Source organism: Aquila chrysaetos, chromosome 4, assembly GCF_900496995.4.
Source record: "Aquila chrysaetos chrysaetos chromosome 4, bAquChr1.4, whole genome shotgun sequence".
In the NCBI taxonomy this organism is placed as follows: Eukaryota; Metazoa; Chordata; class Aves; order Accipitriformes; family Accipitridae; genus Aquila; species Aquila chrysaetos.
The window spans coordinates 37,061,132-37,083,434 of NC_044007.1; the positions used below are offsets into that span (position 1 = coordinate 37,061,132).

The following is a 22,303-nucleotide window of genomic DNA, read 5'->3' on the forward strand; positions in this document are numbered from 1 at the left end:
GAAAGAAAGTTGGGCATGGCTGACAGACAACAGTCTCTACTTGGTTAACAACAGCACTAGCAGTTTTTACATCCTTCTGGCTTTTTTAAAGATGAGAGGATGAGAATATGCCCTTCTTCGAGCTCAGTTTCCACCCCAGCTGTTATGACAAGGTGTTCTCTTCAGTAAGCGTGAGAAATGATGCGCTGTTGCATTTAGGTTTAACTGGATCTTTTTAACGATCGTGAGGTCAGTCAGCTTCTGAAATGACTAATTTAATCCATTTTCTATCAATAGGTTTAAAAAATATTATCCATAAACTTTCACAAGTCTGTCCAGAACTACTGAAGGTTTCTTGTGAGAGCTTGCTCTTTGTGACCTTTTCTTTCCCTCACCTCCTCCCCTCCCCTCTCCACAAAAAAACCCCAATCCCCCAAAATTATATTTCTCCGGTCACCAAAAAGCCAGCTGAGAAAGTGAGAGGATAATAACAATCTTACTTGAAGGGATGAAGATGGCTCTTGAGTTTCTCTTGGGCCTTTACGCCTTTCTCTTTGTTGTAATAGCTACAGGAAAAATTATCAGGAATTATCAAGTCATGAAACATTTTCAACACAAAACCAAACCAGAAACATACCATCTTTGACATTTTCTTAAGGAACTACACAGACTGACTTACGATTTTCACTTCATTTAAAGAAGTTATATCTGTGTGAGTGATCCTATGCTAGATTACAGCAGAACTCCAGCTGGGTTGAAATACGTTAGTAGAATACAAACATATTTAATCTTAAAATTTTAACAGTTATCTTCTTTTGATTCATAGAAGCTTCTGCTCTTAAAAGGGATCTAGCTAAAATGAGTACCTACAGTGGTTATAAATATCGATAAAGCTTATGTTCTTTCTCAAAAAACTTGGAAAATGTGTAAGTCTTAGCAATCGGTATAGCTTTCAGTATTGAATGCCATCTCTCTTACCTCTGTTTACTACAATCACATTCATCTGGTTTTCTTCTTTTTAGGTGTCCTCTAACTTCCCTCAAATTCTTAATCTTGTCTTGGAGAGCTTCAATCTGCAGAGAATATTTCCAAGTCAGAATTATTCTTTGAAAAGGTAGCAGTGCAAAGACTTCACTCAGATTTTAAAATACCTCTTACCTCCTTATCAATGTAAGCCTTGTGGTCCTTCCAGGCTCTGGCAGATTGGTACAGCTCCCTCTCACAGTGAATAGTGTCATTTGGAAGAATAAAACATCTGTAGACATGAGTTTAACAAATAGGAGAAAGAAGGTCAGTGGTTTCCCAATTGCCTACCCGTTTCTTCTCTTTCATCTAACATTCCTAATAAATTCTTTGTTATACTCTATTAAGAAATAAATAAACTCTACAAGGTCTTCTCATGTTGACTTACTAATATTAATAATTGCTTCAATCTGTTTTCTCTGCAAAATAAAATAAAAAAATCCTCATCTATGACAGATTATCTGGGCCTGCTAAGCAAATATGCAATGATAATGCCATCTTGGAGATTCTTAATCCAATTAGAAATGAAATTGAAACTGAAATAAAAATCTGTTCAGCTTTTAAAGCCTCTTGTTAACCAAATGTGCCATTTCTTATTTAACCACCAGCTGCTGAGAAATATATTCCTCTTGCCACGTGAATGTAACTCATCTTCCAAGTATGCAAAACAGTCAAGAACAGAACATACAGTCAGTGGGCTAAAGATCAATATAATCAATAAAGATCAATAAGAATCAAAGTTAGAGCAAAGTGTTCAAATAAGTGGTTAAAAAAAAGCCAACGGACCACTCAAAAAGTGGTGCAATGACAAAAACATTCATACCAGTGTATGAAAAAAACAGCTCTACCAAGAGAATAAAAACCACGTGGAAAGCCAAGGAGGTGGACTGAGATAGAAAATCCAGCAGACTACAGGCTGGACTTTCAAAACCTCCATGCTGACAAACAGAAATTCCTTAATTATGGAAATATTCCAATTTTATAGACACAACCTTTCTTCGGTCCTGCTGCCTCAGAACCCTTCTTTTAATTTTTGAGAAGAATAGCAGAAAGGAAGATTTAGATGCTTATCTCTTCTCATATTATGCCATTATGTTTTTTTCTTCACTTAAAGAATTCTGAAAGCAATACTGTATTCAGTAAAAGTCAAAACACTTTATGGAGAAATAATAACTTTTCCGGGTCTTTTCAGGGATAAACAGGTCTAATGTATTTTAGCTAATGTTAGGGGCTGCAAGCAACTAAGCGTTAAGAAAGATGATGTAACTGATCTAATCTGTCCTCATTTAGAGTGGGATTTCAGTCATCTCAAATTTAGGCCTCTACACTAAGCTGATAGCCTAGACTTTATAAAGAACAGCAGGAGTATCAGCTTCACAGGGTGATTAATCCATCATCAGATACATGTTTCAATACGGTGGATGAATCTCCCTCTGGAGGTGCCTACTCCTCAGAAAACCTAAACTAGATGCCTCCCTTTAAAATACACATAGTAAAGTTAAAAGATTCCATCTACTAATAAATACAACTCACGTTTATCTAAAATCTACAACGATAGTTTTGAGTTCTTAAATATTGTAACTATAAAATCATAAAAAAACAGAGAAAGAGAATACAGTTAGAAAATTAAGTCGATTTCATTTTAAGAAAAAAAAACAGAAAAAGCAATCGTACTTGTGTGTCACTCTGACTGAGTTGGGTTGACCTATAGCATCAGTGCCGTCAGCGATCATTGTGTCAGCAGGAGCACCATCGGTTTCCTCTGCTTCTTCCTCATTTTCAGCATTGTGACGCTTGGTGATACTTCTGGTCCTTAACACCTGCAGTTCTTCCTCTTCCAGATTTATGTCATAAATTTCACCTTCAAATTCCACAGACAAGGACCGGGTTTGGCGAGTATGAACAAATCGGGGTTTGTACCCTGAATCAGAAGAAAGAAACATTCCCAGTTGCAAATGCATATCTATATGACCCTATAGGACCCGTGCCATGAACAAAAAACATATTCCAAAGAGTAAGCAAGCTGTTCAGTAAAAATAGCCTATTTTTTCTCTGGCTTTACAGAAACTTATTTAATGATTTTTTTGATAGGTTGGGGCCCACACTTTCATGAGTAGCATGAAATTTCAGTTGCTTCAAGATTTGCATTTCTTGCTAGTCTGACCTAATACCACAGTTAGCATTTATATCTCCAAATAAAATCAGTATCTCAGAAATCAGATATTTAGAAAGAGACACTCAAAAAATCAGAAACCACAGGATTAGAAACCACTTTAGAAAATTAAACCATTCAGTACTGTGAAACAAGGTCACCAACTGTAAATTGGCATGTGACGTTTGACTTATGCTTTAGAATAAAAATGACTTTTAAAAGGATAACACATTTTCCATTTAAAGGTAGGCAGTAGAAGGGCAAGAATCCATCATATATCAGTGTGTATGTATCTATATGTATCTATGTATATATATATAGTTCGACACACACATCATTTGTATTTATGTGTACAAGTCACAGACCACCAAAAACTCACTGCATTGTAGAGCTACAGTGAGATGTATTGTGCCACTTTTACCCCTGGAAAGCTCTGAGCTTAGTAGGGTTACAGCTCTTTTAGTTACTGTGTACATGAGTCAGATTAACTTAGACAATTAACTCTGTGAGGTTTTTTTAATGTTATGTACAAGAATACATGTTTTTGGGCTCAGCCTGGAAGACCTTACACTTTTTACTTCATTTGTTAAATGCACTTGTCCCCAATCAAGCTGATGAAACCAACAGTCAATACCACACCAAAGCAGGTTTTGTCTAGCAAAACCACACACACAGAGCCCTAGAAATACATAACTCAGCTTGTATAAATCAGTTGCAGGGCATTTCCATTTGTCACACCTATGCTGAGTGCACCTTTGTCACATAGCAGTTAATAATAATTCATGCAGAAGAATAAACCGGGAGCTTTAAGTACTGCCTTTGTCAGGTACTGTAATTTCTACTGCAGTTTTTATGTCACTGTCTGTGAGAGACTCACACTGAACCTTTCCTGCAAGAATCTTTTAGAAGTGCAGAGAGTGAGCCTCATTCAACTCTTCATTCAAACCACTCTGTCCTAAACCGTTTCAGCGGTTGCTTGCTGTCAGGTGAAAAAAGGCTTCCCAGTCAAGTCAATGAAGACATTCATCTTCCTGAAGAGAAAACCCCTAGTTTCAAAGCATCTTTCTGATTTATAACCATATTACTCTTTAATAAAATAATGCAGAAAGATTCATAGGCTCAGATGGGACAATTTCTGGCATTTTAACAGCCTCTGATGATACTACTTATTAATCAAGTGACTGAAAGAGTGGAATATAGAAGCATCTAATCCAAGTGTCATCTAAAAACTGAGGCCTGAATTAGTCATTCCCTTAGCAATGTCTCATCATCATGAGTCTTTCCCTGCTCTAGTCAGAGGAGTGCTAAGGCAGATTTGGAAAAGGGAAGAGGTGTAAGAATGTTGTAAAGGAGAAAAGCATAACAAACAGACTTTTCCTGATGCTTCCTTCAGATATTTTCCATCCTTTCCCCACTTTCTCTCCCCAAGTCACTTCCCCCAGTTGCAATCCCCATTCAGCCCTTGCTGGTGCCCCGGCAACACCTTCTCTTTCCAAGGCACAGGGCAGGTATCCCCCCTTGAAAATATCACTTGGGGGAACATTCGCCAGTCTGAGAATCCCCCTTGCAGTCTGTGACATGTAGAGCTTTCAGCAGAGGTCTGCCTGTACACACTGTGAAGTTCCTTAGATCATACTAAACAAATGGAAGAAATTATATCAAGGCAACATTTAGTCTGAACAATGAGACAACTCAAGACAGACAATATTGTGATTGAATGTACAAAGAATACCAGGGATTCTTGTTCACGTCCAGAGTGGAGGAGGCTTTAAATCAGGAAGTATTTTGAATTATACTGACATTATTTTCTTATTTCATAGACATCTGTGCAGCATCTTCAGATTTTTGCATTTCTCATACGACTTCACTATCTTCCTGTTTTAAGGACCCATCTTTCTTTCATTCCTCAGTCTAGCATTCTAGCTAGAGAGCAGGAGAATAGAGCCTGCTCCTGAACAAAGTCTGAAATCCGGGTCCACTGGTATTGCTGTAGCTACAGAACTTCACTTTCACAGCTGAGCAGATAGAAGAAAACACTTGTTCCATTTAAAATAATGGCTCCTTTAGACCGGTTTCTTTTGTAGAAATCGTTAGCAGAAAGGAATCCAAGTACTGCTGCTCTCCCAAAACCCTCTGGTACCTGCCCTTCAGCCCACGCTCCACTAGAGGACACTGCAATCTCACTCCTGTCCGTGCGGGGATCCCGCCACGGACTCGCCGGAAAGTTGCAGCCGAGCGGTATTTCAGCCCGACAGCAGTCACAGCACTGCAGTGCCTCATGGAAAAAATGTCTCTGGGATATCACCGAACAGCCCGGGAATTCGGTGTTAACGATGCAAGAAAACACTCGCACTGGCCGTCTGGGCAAACAACGGCACGGATTCATCCGCAGGTGCCACCGGGCTGTCACGGCTGAGCAGCGCGATAGGCGGCACCAGAGCATCACCACCACCACCACTACCAAAACCACCACTAAAACCAGAACCACCACCACCAAAACCAGAACCACCCCCCCCCCCCCCCCCCCCCCTCCCCTCCCCAGACCCCCCCCCCCAGCCTAAAGACTATTCCTCACTGTGATCCAAAGGAAAAATGTTGTTGTTGTTATTATTATTGTTATTACAGAGGCAATTATGTAGAGCCCGAAGCCAATTATGCACGTATTCATTAGACACCGAGGTGAAAGCAAGAGTATATTGATAAGCCAACACTCTGCTAGCCATTTCCCCCTGCTCTTTGCCTCAGAGTCCAAGAGATCAGGTAACACTTACTTTGCGCATTAGGGTTTCTCAGGAACTGCCTTTGATTTTTTCTTTGGGGCCTGCTGTTTCGGTAATCAGTGTCTCCGCAGTTGCAGTCTTTGTCTTTACCGCTGTATCCCCGGGAGTGTATGCTGCGGGTCCTTTTTCTGATGGCAAGTATGTCGCTAGATACCTTACACTTGTGAATTCGAAGTTTGCCGGAAGCATCCTCCGTGCACTGCCACTTCTGTGAGAGAGAGAAACGAAGATGATTTCCCAGCAGGCTTCCAAACCCCCGCTACTTTCAGGTGGATTACAAAACAAGACAGGCAAATTTCTTTAAAAATTAAGCTGTCCCTTAAATAACAAACCTTGAAGAGAAATATTTTAGGGATTAAATTCACTCACATTCTTCTCAACATCTCTCTCATGCTAGGCAAACATAAGCTTGAATGAAATCACTGCAAATCTGCATAAAAAAATACAACCCAGCCAAAAAAGATATATAAATCAAGAGTATCTAGACTAAACACATCCCTGAAAGGGGCAAGTAAAAAATCTTAATTTACTGAGCCACAGAGTACAGCTGTCAGGGCTGTTTTCACCAACTCTTTTTTTTTCTTTGAAAAAATAAACTTTTTTTCTTTGTTCTGCGACTTGGAATTTCTAATATGATTCAGGGGAAAATAAAAAATCCCCACAGATGAAAAAGAACTGGTCCAAGGGTTCCTTGGAAAGAGAAGGACAAATCTTGGAAGTGACTTATAGAAAAACAAATAAACCACTAACAACATGTGATTTATTTCCTTACTGGTGGCTAGAGTTAGGACCTGCACCTAAGACATGTCCCTGCAAACCATGCCACTCTAATCTGCAAACATTGCTGGGTCTTTATATTTTACATGAGAAGGGAGAAGCCTGAAAGCGCGATACCCCCAGCCAGCCTCCCTATACCCAGCAGGGGCAAGTGAGGGGGAGAACCTTAGGGACAGTAAACAAATAAATTAGCTTGGATAAACTCCTTTGGATACCTAAGTCTTGAGTTTTGTATCAGACTTGGGAGAAAAAGGTGCAGTCTGGAAGGAGTACCTGCAAAAGGCATTGTCCGCATACTGAACATCAGAGCAAGTGTGGGAGAATGAGAGGGAACAGAGTTTTTTCCAGCTTGTCTGCACAGTATCTGTCTGACTTGATTATCAACATCACTGAACTACATGGAAGATTCCAGGTGGATTTTTCAGTGGATCCCACTGTCTTCACATTTCAAATGAAAAAGCAACTGGGACTTTAATTTCCTTTCCACACTGAACTGTCTTAAAAAAGCTAAATGTTTTTTTTTTAAAAGCATGGGTAGGTGCTGACAGATCAAAGCTCCTTTGCCCATGCTCAAAGCTTGCCATATATGGCACTCGTAACACCCTACACAAGCTAAGAAGCCTGTGAAGATTTGAGGTCAGTTGTAGTCTGAATAACAATAGGGAGAACTAGAAATAGCTATGTTTATTTATAAATTTAATACAACTATAAACGACTATTACCCAGTGAGTTTTGTTCAATTGTGCATCTTAAGCCACAATGACCAGAGTTTGCATACAAAGCAATTAAGTTTGGCTGGGTAGTGTAGAGAACAAAACTCAATAATGCTATTGATAACTGGAACCTTTTAGTTGCAGTTTCAGCTAAGTTCCCCTACAATGTGTCCTTTTTTGGTTCCCGTGACTGAATAGCGTAGCTTTCTCTTGCCTCATTAATAATAGCAAGACAGCTAGATGCTGGTTCTAATGGAGTCCCGAACTTAATTTTTGAAATGGACAGTAGTATCAGAGCATACACATTTCAGTAACTCTCTTCCATTAACTAATGGCTGCACTGGACTGTTTGGGGGTTTTGTCAAGCTGACTGAAGAATGAAGAAAGAAAACTAAGCCTCAGGTAGATTTGCTGACCTGATAACCTGAGGAGTGAGCTGATGTGGCTCTGAACTGCAGCACCGTGAAAGTACTCTGGCCTCACATGTGGGCTGAGCTTAAAGATGGATCCCATGCTAGAGCCCTTGCCTGTGGATTGGCATGACTCTGATCCCAGAACAGTAAACCATGTGTAAAAGGCCATGGACTTGCATAAGTCTGATGGCTGCCTGAGAAATTACACTCCTGCCCAGACTCTCAGCGTAAACATACACCTACAAGTGACAAGGTGACTTTCTACAAGTAAAGGCAGCTGAGAGCTACAACTCTTTGCAGGATTTTATTCTGCCATAGCATGTGGACTCTTCTGATTGCAGCAAGAGAAGATTGTTACAGGATAAGAACTGACTGCACCACTATATTTCCTGTGTTTATTGGGTACACGTTACATTTATAAACATATGGCACTAGTTTTTAATGAGTCTCAAAAGCACCATTTTCATGTAAAATAAGTATTCTCTTTGTCTAACGTTAATTATAGCAAGAGGTTCCAGGAGTGGCTTCAATAGCCATTTAGATCATTTTTAACAGTATTATGACTAACATTGAAACAAGACTCTCTGTGTCTAGTACAAGCCAATAAGAGTTCTCTATTTAAAACAGGGATTAAATGTGATTCAGTTCCTCTTTTTTTTTTTTCTCTTTAAATTTTACTTTTAAAAGTGTCATTAAAAAGATGCTTCAGAGTTCTAGGATGGAATTTTTAGACTAACTTTCCTGAATCCCTGCCCATGCCAGCATAATCGGGCACTGAGCATGCATTATGTAGTAAGTCATAATGGTCCTTCTGCTCATCTTTAGATCTATAAAATGCATTAATGCACATAAAAGAAGATTCTGACTGATGCACTGCCCCTTCCCCTCCCCTGTTTTCTAACTCCCTTCCTGCTGTGCATACCAAACCATTCTTTGAAGTCCAGGACTATTAGGTTTGGTTTCTGGGTCCCCATTTCTCCATCAATAAAAAAAACCCATTGGCACATACACAAACTAAATATGTCTTAATTAAATTTTAATTCGTATAAGTTTTCTTATTTTCCCCATGTTTATCTTCCTTCTCATGATGATGTTTCACAAGACACCTAAGCTGATCTAACAATTCACTGTTGCCATAGGAATACAGGATAGTCCTTGCTTCTGGCTGCATGCTGACTTCAGGACTCCTGTGCTGATTTATTGTCTCCTCAGTAGGAGAAAAGAGGACTAACTCAGAATTAAAAACCCAAAACTAATAGTAGAGAAAAAGCAGGACCCTGCCATTTGGCTGCAACAAGCTGTTATATCGTTTCAGTCATGTTGTGAAACTTAACCTGTGTCAGCCTTTTTCCCTGTCATTGACTCATCTTTTCCTTCTTGCATCTCATTTCATCACCTACCCGCCAGCAACTATTTCCCTCTCACCTCAGCTCCACACCTCCAGTTTTCCTTCTGCCTCAGTTTAACTTCAGAAGGCAAACATGGAAGAGGATCCTTAATAAGCCCACACCAACGGAGTCCTGAAACACCCCACCTGAAAGCTGGTGGGGCCATCCTGCTGTGAGGGGCTTTGCTGGTTTACAGCCACCCCGAACCAAGCAGGGTCTGTTCTGCACATGTGCTGGGGGCCCTGGCTGGCTCCGCGTGTGCTGGCTGCCAGCTCTTCCCAGAGCCCTCCCTGCCCTTGGCAGCAAATTGCAGAGGCAGCTTGGGAGAGGTAAAGGTGTAAAAGGACTGAGCATCCGATGAGGAGCAGCTAAGGAGTTTGGGTTTGTCTAGTTTGAGAAAAGGAGGCTGAGGGGCAACCTCATTGCTCTCTACAGCTTCCGAAAGAGGTGCAGATCTCTTCTCCCTGGTATCCAGTGATAGGATGTGTGGGAATGGTTGAGAGCTGTACCAGGGAAGGTTCAGACTTGACATTAGGAAGCATTTCTTTACCGAGACAGTGGTCAAACAGTGGAACAGGCTTCCTAAGGAGGTGGGCAATGCCCCAAGCCTGTCGGTGTTTAAGAGGCATTTGGACGATACCTTTAATAACATGCTTTAAATTCTCGTCAGCTCTGAAGTGGTCAGGCAGTTGGACTCAATGATCATTGTAGGTCCCTTCCAACTGAACTATTCTATTCTATTCTAGTCTAGTCTAGTCTAGTCTAGTCTAGTCTATTCTGTCCTGTCCTGTCCTGTCCTGTCCTATCATTCAGAAGCTCAAGCTGCTTTAACCTCTGCCAAACCTGAAGTTTAAACACCTAAGTACACATGCCTGCTCCTCAGTGGGGAGGCAAGCACTGGACTGCAACAGGACTGCAGCAGGAGCTTTTCCTCAGATGATGTCATTGGCATGATGCATTTTCTTCTGGGGGTAGAAGTTTGCCCTTATAAAGTCATTTCAAAGGCAAAGGGGAGCAAATGGGCTGGTTAAAAGGGTTTTGTTTGTACTTGGTGGCTTTGCTTTGTGTTGCTACTGGCACGGCTCCAGTTGTGACTTAGAGCTACATGAGCAAGACAACAGCAAATGACTTCATAACTACCTTGGGTCTCAGTTTCCTGGTATTAATCAGTTTGTGCCACAGCCTTAAAATTAAGTAAGTCTATTTCATTACTGAATATAATTAAGGCATAAAAGTATACATTAAGAATGAATCACTGTGATGTGCTGCACTGTAAATAACTACTTAAGCAGGATTTCAAAGAAACTTTGTTTAGTTAATAGACTGTGGCAGCTTTGAGAGAGTTGATGCCCCCTTATATAGAGGGGAAATTAATTCAACAATTCATGAAAAGTGTCTTAACAGTAAGCAAGCTAAGGGTTTCTATGAAATGTAATTACCCAGTATTTGCCATAGACACTTCAGTGTTAAATATCTTGTCAGCTTTTATCACAAAGCTATGAAAACCTGAAAAACATGCAACTGGAATATAACACAGCAACAATATTTTTACAGGTGCTTCTTCATTTTGGTAATGTATGACTGACTTTAAGTATTATTGCTCAGCCTAGGGAATGTTAAGGTAAGGCATGAAAAGGAAGACTTCATGAATTTAAACATGTCCTCAAGAACTCATTTCCCTTTTTTCCTGTTTCGAAAGGTATGATCTAAATTTGAAAACAGTTCAGATGAAAATACCATCATGGGCTGTGTATGTGTGTACCATTTTCCTCTATTAGCAGTAGACAGATCTGGGTGAGTGTCAGGGGACCTGATGTGATAATATTGGTAAGGGAGTCTAGTTTAGGGCTGTGCTACCGCAATAAGAACTGAGTCCTGTTTGTGCTTTCTCTGTGCCATTCAAAGAGTCCATGTCACACAGCATATTGAAAAGTGCCCTGTAATTAGTTGGCTATGGTAAATAGTACAGAGCAGGAGCAGTTTATTTCTGCTGAACTGGACCTGAATACTTAGAAATGTTTACCGGCTAAGGCCATGTCCTCTACGCATTCCCGCAGAGCAGTCATGAACCCTGGTCCTGACTGAGGCTCCTAAATGCTCCTGGAAATATTAATCTGTGTTGTTACATCTCAGCAGTATTTGAACACTGCACGCGAGTGCAGCTGTTTAACAGGGATGGTGTGCCAGGTTTGCTCAGGGAATTTGGAATTGCTACGTTTTTGTGGAACAAAAATCTCCTCCTTCATTTTAGAACTGGGTTTACACTGCCTGTAAGGGCAGATCCCAATTTTTGCACCACTCCCTCATAACTGGACCCCCTTCTATTGAATTATGCACAGCTCCAGAGTCTACTGACATGAATATATTCAAAGATGGTTATTTATATACAGCCTTACCCCCTGACAAAATGTTCCTGAAAAGTGCAATGGTCAGTGGTTCAACAGATAGGGAAGCAATTTGTCCTATAAGAACTGATGTAATATAGGGGGAAATGTATGACAGACTTTAGAAATACATTCAGCTAAATGCACAGGGACAGAACTGGAGGAAAAAAAGAATGAAGAAATTAATCACTGTATAACAGAAATAACTATATGAAAATTGCCAATTTTGAGCTACTTCACAGCGTTTAAGAAATGGAAGAAAGAGAAAACAGCCTAGGAAGTTTACAGACTACACAATTTCTCATTCTTGATGTATAGACAAGATTGATTTTAAGTGTCACAGTTATAGCAGTTCTCTAGTTTATAAAAAAATGCATAGACTGCACTGCCAGCTCTAGAAGTGTAGGCACTTAGGTCAAGACATCAAATATTTCACCTGCATAGCATTCTCTACCGAACCTATTAGCTTGTCTGTAGTTACCGCTCAACATCAACAGACTTCTGTTATTATCCAATAAACGTCCACTCTCGGGTGCAAACAAATAGGAGCCAATGAAGAAGATAAATTTAGTCTTTCAGTTATAAATAGCAATACCAATAATAATCTGTTACTATTGGGTCATATACATTTAATCTGCAGAGGACTTAGTTTATACTATATTTCACTGGATATTTTAAAATGGAAACTCTGCAAAAAGAGAACCTCAAAGGACTACTACAGAAAGTGCTAAAAATGATTCTTGCATAATCTGTGTTTTCTGTCTAAACATTTTTGGTACGTAAAATTGCTTTTTAAGGTGCCATTCTACCAAAAAGTCTTTCTGCTAGAGAACACTGATAAGATAGTGGTAAAAATGCTGAACTGAGTTGTGCATTGAAAGAGGTGAAACCAGTGATCTTCCCGGACTGGAATATCTCTGGATTTTATCTGGAATAGAGCTGGTACTTCAGATTAAGAATTGCTTAAATTTGAAGAATTGTCAAATAGGGAAAGAGCTGCCCTCTGTTTAATAGGAAACTTAAATATTTAGGCTGAAATGTGAAATATTTAGGCTGAAATATGAAATACCATGCTTTGAAGGATTATTTTTAGATATAAAGTAATTTACCTTCATAGTTGGTTTTAACTCAGACTGGTATTTTAACAAGGGATATCATAATTTCTGGCAATTCCTATGAATTCTTGAGCAACTAAGTTGCAGGCATGTTTCTGTCAACTATGAGGAATGACTCTGCAGGGTCTAAAGTGAGCAATAGCTGCAAGAGCACTGAAAGTGTTCACGAAAGCACTGAAGTATGTACTTAGTTTTAAGCACATGACTGGTCCCAAACACATATGCTTCCAGTTAAGCCTGTGTATAGATGCTCTGCTGAATTATGACTAAGAAAAGATAGTATCAATGAGCAGATGGCAAAGAAGAGCCAGCTTTGAACTGATGTTCTGGTAAAACAGGTTGATCACCAGTGCCTTTCGACTCATGCAACCGTCAGGAGGTTGTTCTGAAACCCGGAGGATCCATGAATGATGTTTATATGCCGTATCATAATTTTAGTTGTGTTTTAGTGGGTGCTCGGGGTCTGGCTGTCGGGGGCTGGCCAGCCATCTGACACTTCTGGCCAGCTCTTACCGGCTTATGTGTTTTTATTCATACTCCGCAGCTGGTCATAAAGCTGACCTTTATAAATGTATGGTCTGTGATATTTACTTTATGAGAACATAGATACTTGAGCCAAACCAGACTACACCTAATAAGCCCCATTCTAATTTCCTTTACAATATTATCTGTAAGCTGATTGATGGCAAGTATTCTTTTAGCATTACAAATAGACATGCTTTAAACTGAATGCTGATATGATAATGTGATAAGTATGAATATGAACAATAAAATTAAATTCTTACGCAAGATTTTTAAATGGCGAAGGATACGTGAGAAAGAGGTATGTACAGACTACAGAACATGCTCTTTGGATCAGAGCCAGAAGAATCTTGCACATTTACCGCAGAGCTGATGCTTGGATTCAGTAACATGTCTCCAGTGACTACCTGTAAAGCCCTAAATCACTGTAAAATACATTGAGACCTAATCTAACTAAAATCTCACCGTACAGTCTTCAGGTGTATTCTCCAAACAGAACATTATTTCTTTAGGGCTGTTTTGGGATACGCTTCCTCAGGAGGAAACACAATATTCTGCATCTCTAACGCTGAGGTGCGTGAAAAAAGAGCACAAGGAAGGTTAGCAGCTACAGCATTAAACCTGTCTAGCTCGGTTTGAGTTCATGGGTATGCATGTCATACAAACACGGGCAGCACGACGCAGTTTTCCGTTCTGCCCACCGTCAGCCTCGTTCAAGCTGGCAGCAGACCACAGATCTTTACAAGTTTCAGATCTTTGCTGTTCACAAACTGGCAGGTAGTGCCGAGCAGATGGTAGGAGAGGTATGCCCATAAAATAAACAGACCTGTGTCTGGGTTGGTTGCTGAGTCATCCAACCTAAGAGCTGAAATTTTAAACACAAAGCTTCACAGTCCTCATTTTGGGAGGGTGGCTTTTTTTTTCCCCCTGTTGGGAAAATTTTAAAATAAGGTTGTGGTTTGTGTAATATTTGTAAGAGGATAAAAATGCATGCTTGGCTATGGATTTGATACTGATTATAAATAATGGATTGAACAGTACACTGGAGACACCCAGCCTATCAGTCACAAGACCTCAAAACTGCTATCTGGGAAACAGTGTTAAGTCCCAGAAGTCAAAATTATGCCTCAGGAAAACTCCTATGACTCAGACTGGTGGAGAGAAAAAGAATAAATACTTATGAATTAACTCAACTCATTAATTACACTTTTAGGTAAGGGAAGAAAGAAAGAAAAAGTATAAATGAAAACACAGTTAACATGCTTTCATTTGATATTTGCTAAGTATCCAGAAGAATTTCATGGGTGAGAAGATGGAGTGAGTTCAACAAAAATAACCTGCCAGAGGATTTAAGAGCAGCTTGCCTCTAAACCTTCTGAACTAACATATATTCTCATCTCAGATTATTTCAGTGGAAATCTGAGAGGAGATTTGTGTCATGATAAGGTCGTATTAATCCAGAGTAACATTTGTTCGCATGCTATTATTTCTGCTCTATTGGACAATTAACAAAGTTTTAGTTAAAAGTTTAGTTAAAAGTTCACACCAATTGTTTCCCATTTCAAAACAACAGCAGGGGTAGCAATGTTGCAGATTAATAGATATTTCTATACTGTGTACCTTATTACAGTAAAGCTGGGAGGGGAAATATGTATCAATGAATTATAAAAAAACCCCTGCAAACCATTTAAGTGCTAAAACCCATCAATAGTCACTACTAAACCAACCAGGCTCCATCAGGTGACCTCAGTAGGTTACACCACATTAACTAGTGACAAATCTGGCATATAAACTATGAAGGAAACCTCCTGTTCCCATCATAATTTCTTGAGCACTCTCTGCGATGTGAAGGAGGACTGCAAAGGAAACTTCTACCCTGGCCCAAGCTCCAAAACTGAGCAGAGAACCCACCCCGCTGCTGCTCCCTTTGCAGGGGGAGTGAACCTGGCCTGGGTGTGATGGGACCAGCTGTGCTGCGGGTGAGCTGGGTCAGGGCGGGAGATGAAATCCAGTCTGCATCCGAATACGATATGGGCAGGTGACCCATAACTCACTTGCAAGATGGGCAAAATTAACAGCGCTTCCCAAGTTACAAAGCTGAGGAGGAAGAAGAAAACAAGAAATCCCCAAGTCCAGGTATTAAGCAAGCAAAAAACTAAGAGCATGTGCAATTGCTGGAAGGAACATCTGGAGGTCATTTAGTCCAGCCTCCTCCTCAAATTAGGAACAACATTATTACGTTTTGAAAGCTTCCCTGGATGGACCTTCCACAGCCTCTTTGGGCTCCAGTGCTTAATCACTCTTACGGTAATGTTTTTCTCCACACACCTAGTCAGACTTTCCCTTGCTGCAACTTGTCCGTCGCTGATAGCTGTTTCGCTGCACACCTCCAAGAAGTGCCTGGGTCTGTCTTCTCTCTAATTAGCCATTAGTTAGTTGAAGGAAGCAATTAGATTCCCCCTTTGCCTTCTGTTCCCCTGGCTAAACAAACCTCTGCCTCTCCTCAGTACTTCCTCACCATCTCTGGGGTCCTCCGCTGGACTTGCTCCAGCTTACCAAAGTCCCTCTGCTGATGGAGGTCCCAACCCGAATGCAGCGCTCCAGCTGCAGCCCACGAGCACCAAGGAGAGGCGAGTACTCACTTCCCATGACCTGTTGTTAGCTGTGCTCTTGCTAATGCAGCTCAGCGGGCGCGGGCCTCTCCTCCACAAGGGCTCACTGCTGGCCCAACTTAATGACCGGCTGCACATAACTCAAAAGCGAACATATCCATGCAGTTGTGCACATCTCATTTCTGATATGTTCTCAAGGAGGTGAGTGAACTTTTGGAAACTGTCCTCCCATAACGGGGATTATGAAAAAATACCAAGGGGATGATGCTCTACAATAAAAGCGATGCAATCTGTCAATGGTGCTAAAAAATTTAAATTAAAAAAAATCATGGTGAGAGTAGCTTAACTCAATTTTGCATATGCATTTTATAACTAGGTTTTTCTTAATGAAGCAAAACTTTTTTGGTTTTGGTAACCCAAAGCCTTGCTGATTTGCAGCTAAATGTAATCTATAATCTAAATTTCCCATCTCTTTTTGGCAAACAGTCATTTAGAACCTTAAAAATTATGGAATAATTATAGCAATTACACAGAGGTTTAATATTTTCTCTTTTTTTCCCATTTTTAAAGTTTACGTACTTTTGGATAGACACTGGACACATAGAAAAAATTGAAATTTTGAAAATTTTAATTTAAAAAAGTGTCTTTACTATGCCAGGTTCTTTTTTTTTTTTTCCTTTTTTAATTTTTTTTTTTTATTTAGAAGTTACATATTAAATAGAAAGTAAGCTGAAGCAATTATTTTCCTGAGTACCACATCCTTGGAGATTTTGGAACTAGCAGCTCTCAGGATCACACCCCATTTTAATACAGGAAAACCAAATTTTCTTCTTTTTCAACCTCCAGTTGTGTTCTCCATTTCAAATGAACTAGGCACTGACTAAAATAAACTAAAATGAAGAACAAGCTCTAAATGCACTGGACAGTACATTGGTGTATGAATTCCCCCCCAAATATTCTGAGTTCCAGAAATTTAGCAGCAACTTCCCACAGAGCAGTAATTTCATTATTTAAAAATCTGTCAGCAATCACTCATTCTGTGAAGGCAATTTTAATTTAAGTGACGTTAACTGCAACTGATTAGACTAAATGTAGGAAGTATTATAAACCATCATAATTTAAATGACGATTTTTTCCTATATATGCACCTGTGTAATTGAAATTAAAGATACTAATCTCAAAAGATAAGACAAAGTTAAGACCCACATAACAATATTTCCTCTTTCTATTTTCCAAGAGGTGTAAAATGACAAGGGGAAATCTGCTGGAGGAACCTCATATTAAACTATGATGCCTTGTATTGCACATTGGAAACCATCTGGGCTGAAGTAAAATTATTTGGCCTATTAACTTTAATTTTCTTTACGAACTTTTCTACATGGAAAAAATCCTGCGGACACTTATTTCACACTGCAATGCCTCACTGAAGTTCATATTATTCCAGTCTCGCTCTTTTAAGTTCACACCCTTGCTATTCCATGTTGACTTCCCTGTGAGCACCGCATGTAGTCCGTCCCTAAGAGACAAACTGCCCTTGCTTCTCACGGCTGGCGCGGGAGCGAACGGGGCAGGAGAAGTGGGTCCCTGCACCATGGGCTGCATGAACCCGGAGGATGCGTTACCACCCCTCGTGATGCTCTGTCTGACGGGGGGCTTCTGTAGGCATGTTTAAATTAACTTCGGCATCCCTGCAGGAAGCCTTCAGGATGTTCGAAGTATCAGGGACAACTTTGGTCTCTTTCTTGAAGAAAATAATTTATGTACACCAATGGCTAGGTCTGAAAATTGGTCTTAAAGAGGTCAGTTCAGCCCTGTCCTTCGTTCAGCCGTAAGGGTTGGCTGCTGGGCTCTGTGGAGCCAACACATCTTCTGCATTTATAGGACCGTGATACGAGCTTGTAGGTGGGAGAGCCTCTATCAAACACCACTGCTCTCGTAAGCTCCTTGCTGGATCAAGGCCTTCTCCCTCCACCCTTTGATCAAATGGGATTCACCAGTATGGGATGGAAAGACAAGTCTACCATAGTGGGCTGGGAACAGGGCTGTGAGCCGTGTTTCCTACGGCTTCAGGTGTGATATCTGGTCAGGACACTTAACCTTTTCTATTCACATGTGGAAAAGTAAAGTTATCCCAAACCTGGATTTTGGCATAAGAGGTAATAAATATAAGAAATAATTGCAAAGAAAATATTTTGGTATTTTAAAACTAAACATTTTAGCGTCTAACAGTCTAAATGAGTCCATTGATCTCCTTTAGTTTTTATAAAAATGTTCAGTTTTTCAAATTTAATCTCTGTTTACAATGGCAGTGTTTGAACTCCTGAAAACTTTGCCCTTGGGTGAGACTGCGATATTGTGTATATCCCTTCAAAAGCAGCCGTGTTTAAGGAGCATGTGTGAGGTGAGAGCTGTGGCAGAGGACCTGACCAAGGATGTGCCAGCCAAAACATATTCCAGTCCAATCTGGGATTAACCAAGATTTACTATAACACTACGCTCTAATGAATGAGAAGGGGAAAGGTAGGGACGGAGCATTTCTGTAAGTGAGCGAGCTCTCCCCAGTGCCCTCCAGTTTGCTGTGCAGAGCTCTACCTGCCCTGGGCGAAGCACCATGGGTGGCTGCAGATTGAAGCAGAGCACAGTGAAGGCTTTATGCCCCCGTTCAAAACAGTTTACCGATATTTCAGAGCCAGGCCTACGGCTGGCTGCGGTGGTCTGAGCAAACATCTGAGGGAAAGGCGCAAGCGCCTGCCTGGGAGAAATCGCCTCACACTCCTCCGGGGAGGTGTGTGTGGATGGGGACGGAGGGGCAGGACGGCAGGGAGGGTGTGAGCCGCTGTCTGGGGCCCCCAGCATGTGCCTGGTTGGAGGTGGTGTTGGGGGGAAGGCATTCAGCTCCCTTCCACATCTCCCCGGTAAATATGTTACTGTAGGTATAGCATTAATTCAGAACGGATTGAAAAGAATTTGAAGTCAGACTCACTTTTTCTTAATTTAGCTCCCTCCCTGTATACGCACTACAGAGCTGCAGGTGTAAGCATACTAGTCAGGGGTGCAGTAACTTCTGGTTTTATGAGCAGGCAATTAGACCTTTCTATGAGAGTCAGGCATTATGCTGAAATCATTAAGGCTACAAGAAGAAAAAGTAATGCTTGGGTATGGATATCACTGTCTGAATCCTTACAGTGACCTTAAAGAGCAAGCATTTCTGAGCAAGGGAACCCTTCTATTAAAGGTGTTTCAATAAATAATAAAGCTTGATGATTACCAAGTGTGTTGTCCAGTTGTTCATCCCAGCAAATGAAATCATGGAGGACTAACCAGGTTGCTTCAGTAATTCTGAATTAGCCCAGTGAGTGCAAGCTTTCACTGTCCAAAAAGATCTCTCCCTTATTCATAATTATCATTCAATTATCTTGCATATTTAGCAATACACTGAATTAAAGAAAAAGTAGTCATCTCATGTTACATTTAAGCATGAGAATTTTACCATAAGCCCTGTACTGAGACAGCAAACTAAGGACCAGCCCTCCAACACCTTAAACTGGACTGTTGCTTAGAGCAATTTGCTTCTGCTTTTCTTTGCTCTGGAGATATTCAGAGTAATGGTCTATTCTAAATGTCATATTCTTCAAATTCTTTTGACCCACAGTGAAAAATAGGTATTTCCCTGTGGCACATAGAAGACTCCAGTTGTTTGTGGCTTACCTGTCCTGGTTGTTCACAGGCTGTCTGGTACCTTGCTTGTTGGCATAATTCTTTTACTCTCTCATATTTAGGTAGTTGATTAGACTGCTGAGTGTTTTTGTTTGGTTCCTCTTTCTTGCGTAGAAATTTGCTTAAAAAAAAATTTAATATTTTAGACACATTCTTCTAAAATCTGGAGCTGAGAAATTCAACTAGAAAAGCAAAGCTACTTGAAGACTTAATGTCTTCTCAGGGAAAAAAAATCCCCACATGTCTGTTACTGACCTTCAGTGTAGGTCATGTAGTGAATAAAAGGCTCAGGTGATTTGCTGGAAATTACCCAAAGAGAAATAAGGGCTGCTGAAACATGCCTAACAGATACAGTTCAGCACCATTCATACATAAACGTATGTTCTTTCACAAAGCAAAACACACTGAAGCATACTGGCCTGGCTGAAAAGCCCAGCTGAAGACACTACAGGGCTTCCATACTCATTCATCTATACCTTATATATTACAGTGTGACTTATATGCACTGTTTTGCACTACATCACACAGGATTTCCATAATCTGTAAAGCCATAAAGTGCCACGAGGAAATTGCTGTAAAATTTTTACCCAGAGAAAATTTTCACAGCAGTAATTGGCAAGGTGAGAGGGTGTAAAGAAGTATCAGCAAAAAGAAGAGCAGTTGTAGTCATAAATCTCATTTACACATAAGCCTTTTCTTTGTTCTTAGAACAAAAATGAAGAATGCTTTCAATATGTGATGGAAAATACAAAATCAGTTGATAAGAGGATTCTGCATAGCTGGATTTGAAGCAGAGATTTGGTAAGAAAATGAGTCAGATGATGACAGAATTGTGCACAAGTACAATGTTAGAGAAAGAGGAGGTACAGGCTAGGAGAGTCACCAGAAAAGCATGCTTTCAAATTTCTTCAGAGGTAGGGATTTGGGGGCACAGCAGCTTGCAAAGCCAGTGGTGGGAAACTAGGAAACAAGTCAGGCCTGTAAGTTTACTTGCAAAATTTACTACTTCGCTGACTATAAAAAGGAAGAGGAGGGAGCAGAAAGAAAAGCATGTACAAGAGAGTGTTCCCAGCAGACAGGCTCTCCCCAAACTCTCTCACCCCTAATAATTACCCTCTTTCCACCAGAAATGTGTCACGCCAAATTTTGGTCTTCTTGTTTGTTCGAAACCTGAAAGCAAAATAATAATATTTACTGCTGGCACCTATGTATAGCACTGCTAGTGTTAACAATTTATTTTTCAAAAAACACCTCTCCACTTATATATACCTGCAATTTTATAGATGTGCTATTTAAGAGACTCTTCAAATGTGAAAGCTGTGGTCCTTGGCATGACACAGCTCATTTTCACAGAATCTCTTTTTCCATTCAGTTGTTGATTTACTCAGGTGTTTGCTTCTGAACTAGCTAAAAAAAAATGCTGGGACCCACCTGTTTCCTGGTCTCTCCAAGTCCAGAAGCTTTAGGACAGATTTGCCATCCATATCTGGAGGCGTGTCAAGTCCTGCTATATCCAGAATTGTTGGAGCGAGATCAATATTCAGAACTATCTGAGGCACCCTGCAAATCAACAGAAAAGGTCATGGTTGTCATGTGTTCGATATGTAACTCTTCACATTTTCTTGGAAATAGAATGGTAATTAATGTTTATCAGGTCTTTGAAGATGTAAAGCTCTACAGAAGTGCTAAGTTTAGAAAATCCCCTTTGAAGTCTACAACTCAGAACGACAGGCCAGTACTGCAGACTGTCATCACAAAGAAAAAGCTAAGCACAATAAAACAAGGAGATGCAGTAGCCACACTTCTCTTACCTCCTTGACAATGACGGCATGACGCCATCCATTCTGCTAAACCAGAAGGTGAGCAGTAAAGGTGAGCACCTACTTTTCAAAAGCAAAGTCCAAAGCCTAACTGTACAGGACTATGCATTATACAATTGTCTCATCTGCATTACAACTTAATAATATGCAAAATGAAGGAAGTGCCTCTTTATAAGACTCATTGCTCTGCAATAATAGGGCATCCTTTATGAAATGAAACTAGACAGAGGGATAATTACATGCTCTTAGAAACATTTTACATTAGGTTCAACAGCTGTGCTAGAGACATAAGAGAACGTACACTGATCCCGGCTCTACACTTGGACCACGAATAAAGAAAGGAACTCGAATATCAAAGTCATATGGCATTGACTTCCCCTTGACCAGTCCAAACTGCCCGATATGGTAACCATGGTCAGCAGTGTAAATAATGTAGGTATTCTCCAGTTCTCCCATCTCTGCAAGCATTTGGTATAACTGCAACACAGCATAGGAAAAACTCTGAATTAAATGTAGCAAAACATGTTTTGTGCATAATCATGTATAAATACCATTTTACTCCCTTAAGTTCACAGAACCAAACATGACATCAGTGAGGTTGTTGAAACAGACATTCTGGGGATGGACATTTTTACATCTCATCTTTATTGTGCTGCTAAAAAATTCAACTTACAAGTTAAATTTCATATTTGACAGAGGGGAAAATTAAACAGGTCCAGAAAATTAAACAGCAAAATATGGTACTACTAATGTAGTTGCATTAGTATGTCCAAAAGTCATTGTATACTCAAACACAGCTTGGGAAAAAAGTCTGCTACAGCTTTATAGCAAATGGTACTCAGATTTGATTTACTGTGTTAGTCTACAACTTTCTCATTCCTTACAGTTGTGGGCTTGGGAAAAGGCTG

General features: G+C 40.3%; 1 protein-coding gene across 2 annotated transcripts in view; it reads right to left on the bottom strand.

Moving 5' to 3' along the window:
- Positions 1–22,303, bottom strand: part of SULF1 (sulfatase 1) — a 123,669-nt gene that overhangs the window by 11,386 nt on the left and 89,980 nt on the right. For both annotated transcript variants that reach the window (XM_030012641.1, XM_030012642.1), the window contains 9 exons: positions 21,697–21,872; positions 21,007–21,135; positions 20,689–20,745; positions 19,567–19,696; positions 5,926–6,142; positions 2,677–2,923; positions 1,138–1,234; positions 958–1,052; positions 480–545 (listed from right to left, as the gene is read on the bottom strand). In XM_030012641.1, coding sequence (XP_029868501.1) covers positions 480–545; positions 958–1,052; positions 1,138–1,234; positions 2,677–2,923; positions 5,926–6,142; positions 19,567–19,696; positions 20,689–20,745; positions 21,007–21,135; positions 21,697–21,872 — 1,214 coding nt within the window. The remainder of the gene's footprint in view (positions 1–479; positions 546–957; positions 1,053–1,137; positions 1,235–2,676; positions 2,924–5,925; positions 6,143–19,566; positions 19,697–20,688; positions 20,746–21,006; positions 21,136–21,696; positions 21,873–22,303) is intronic.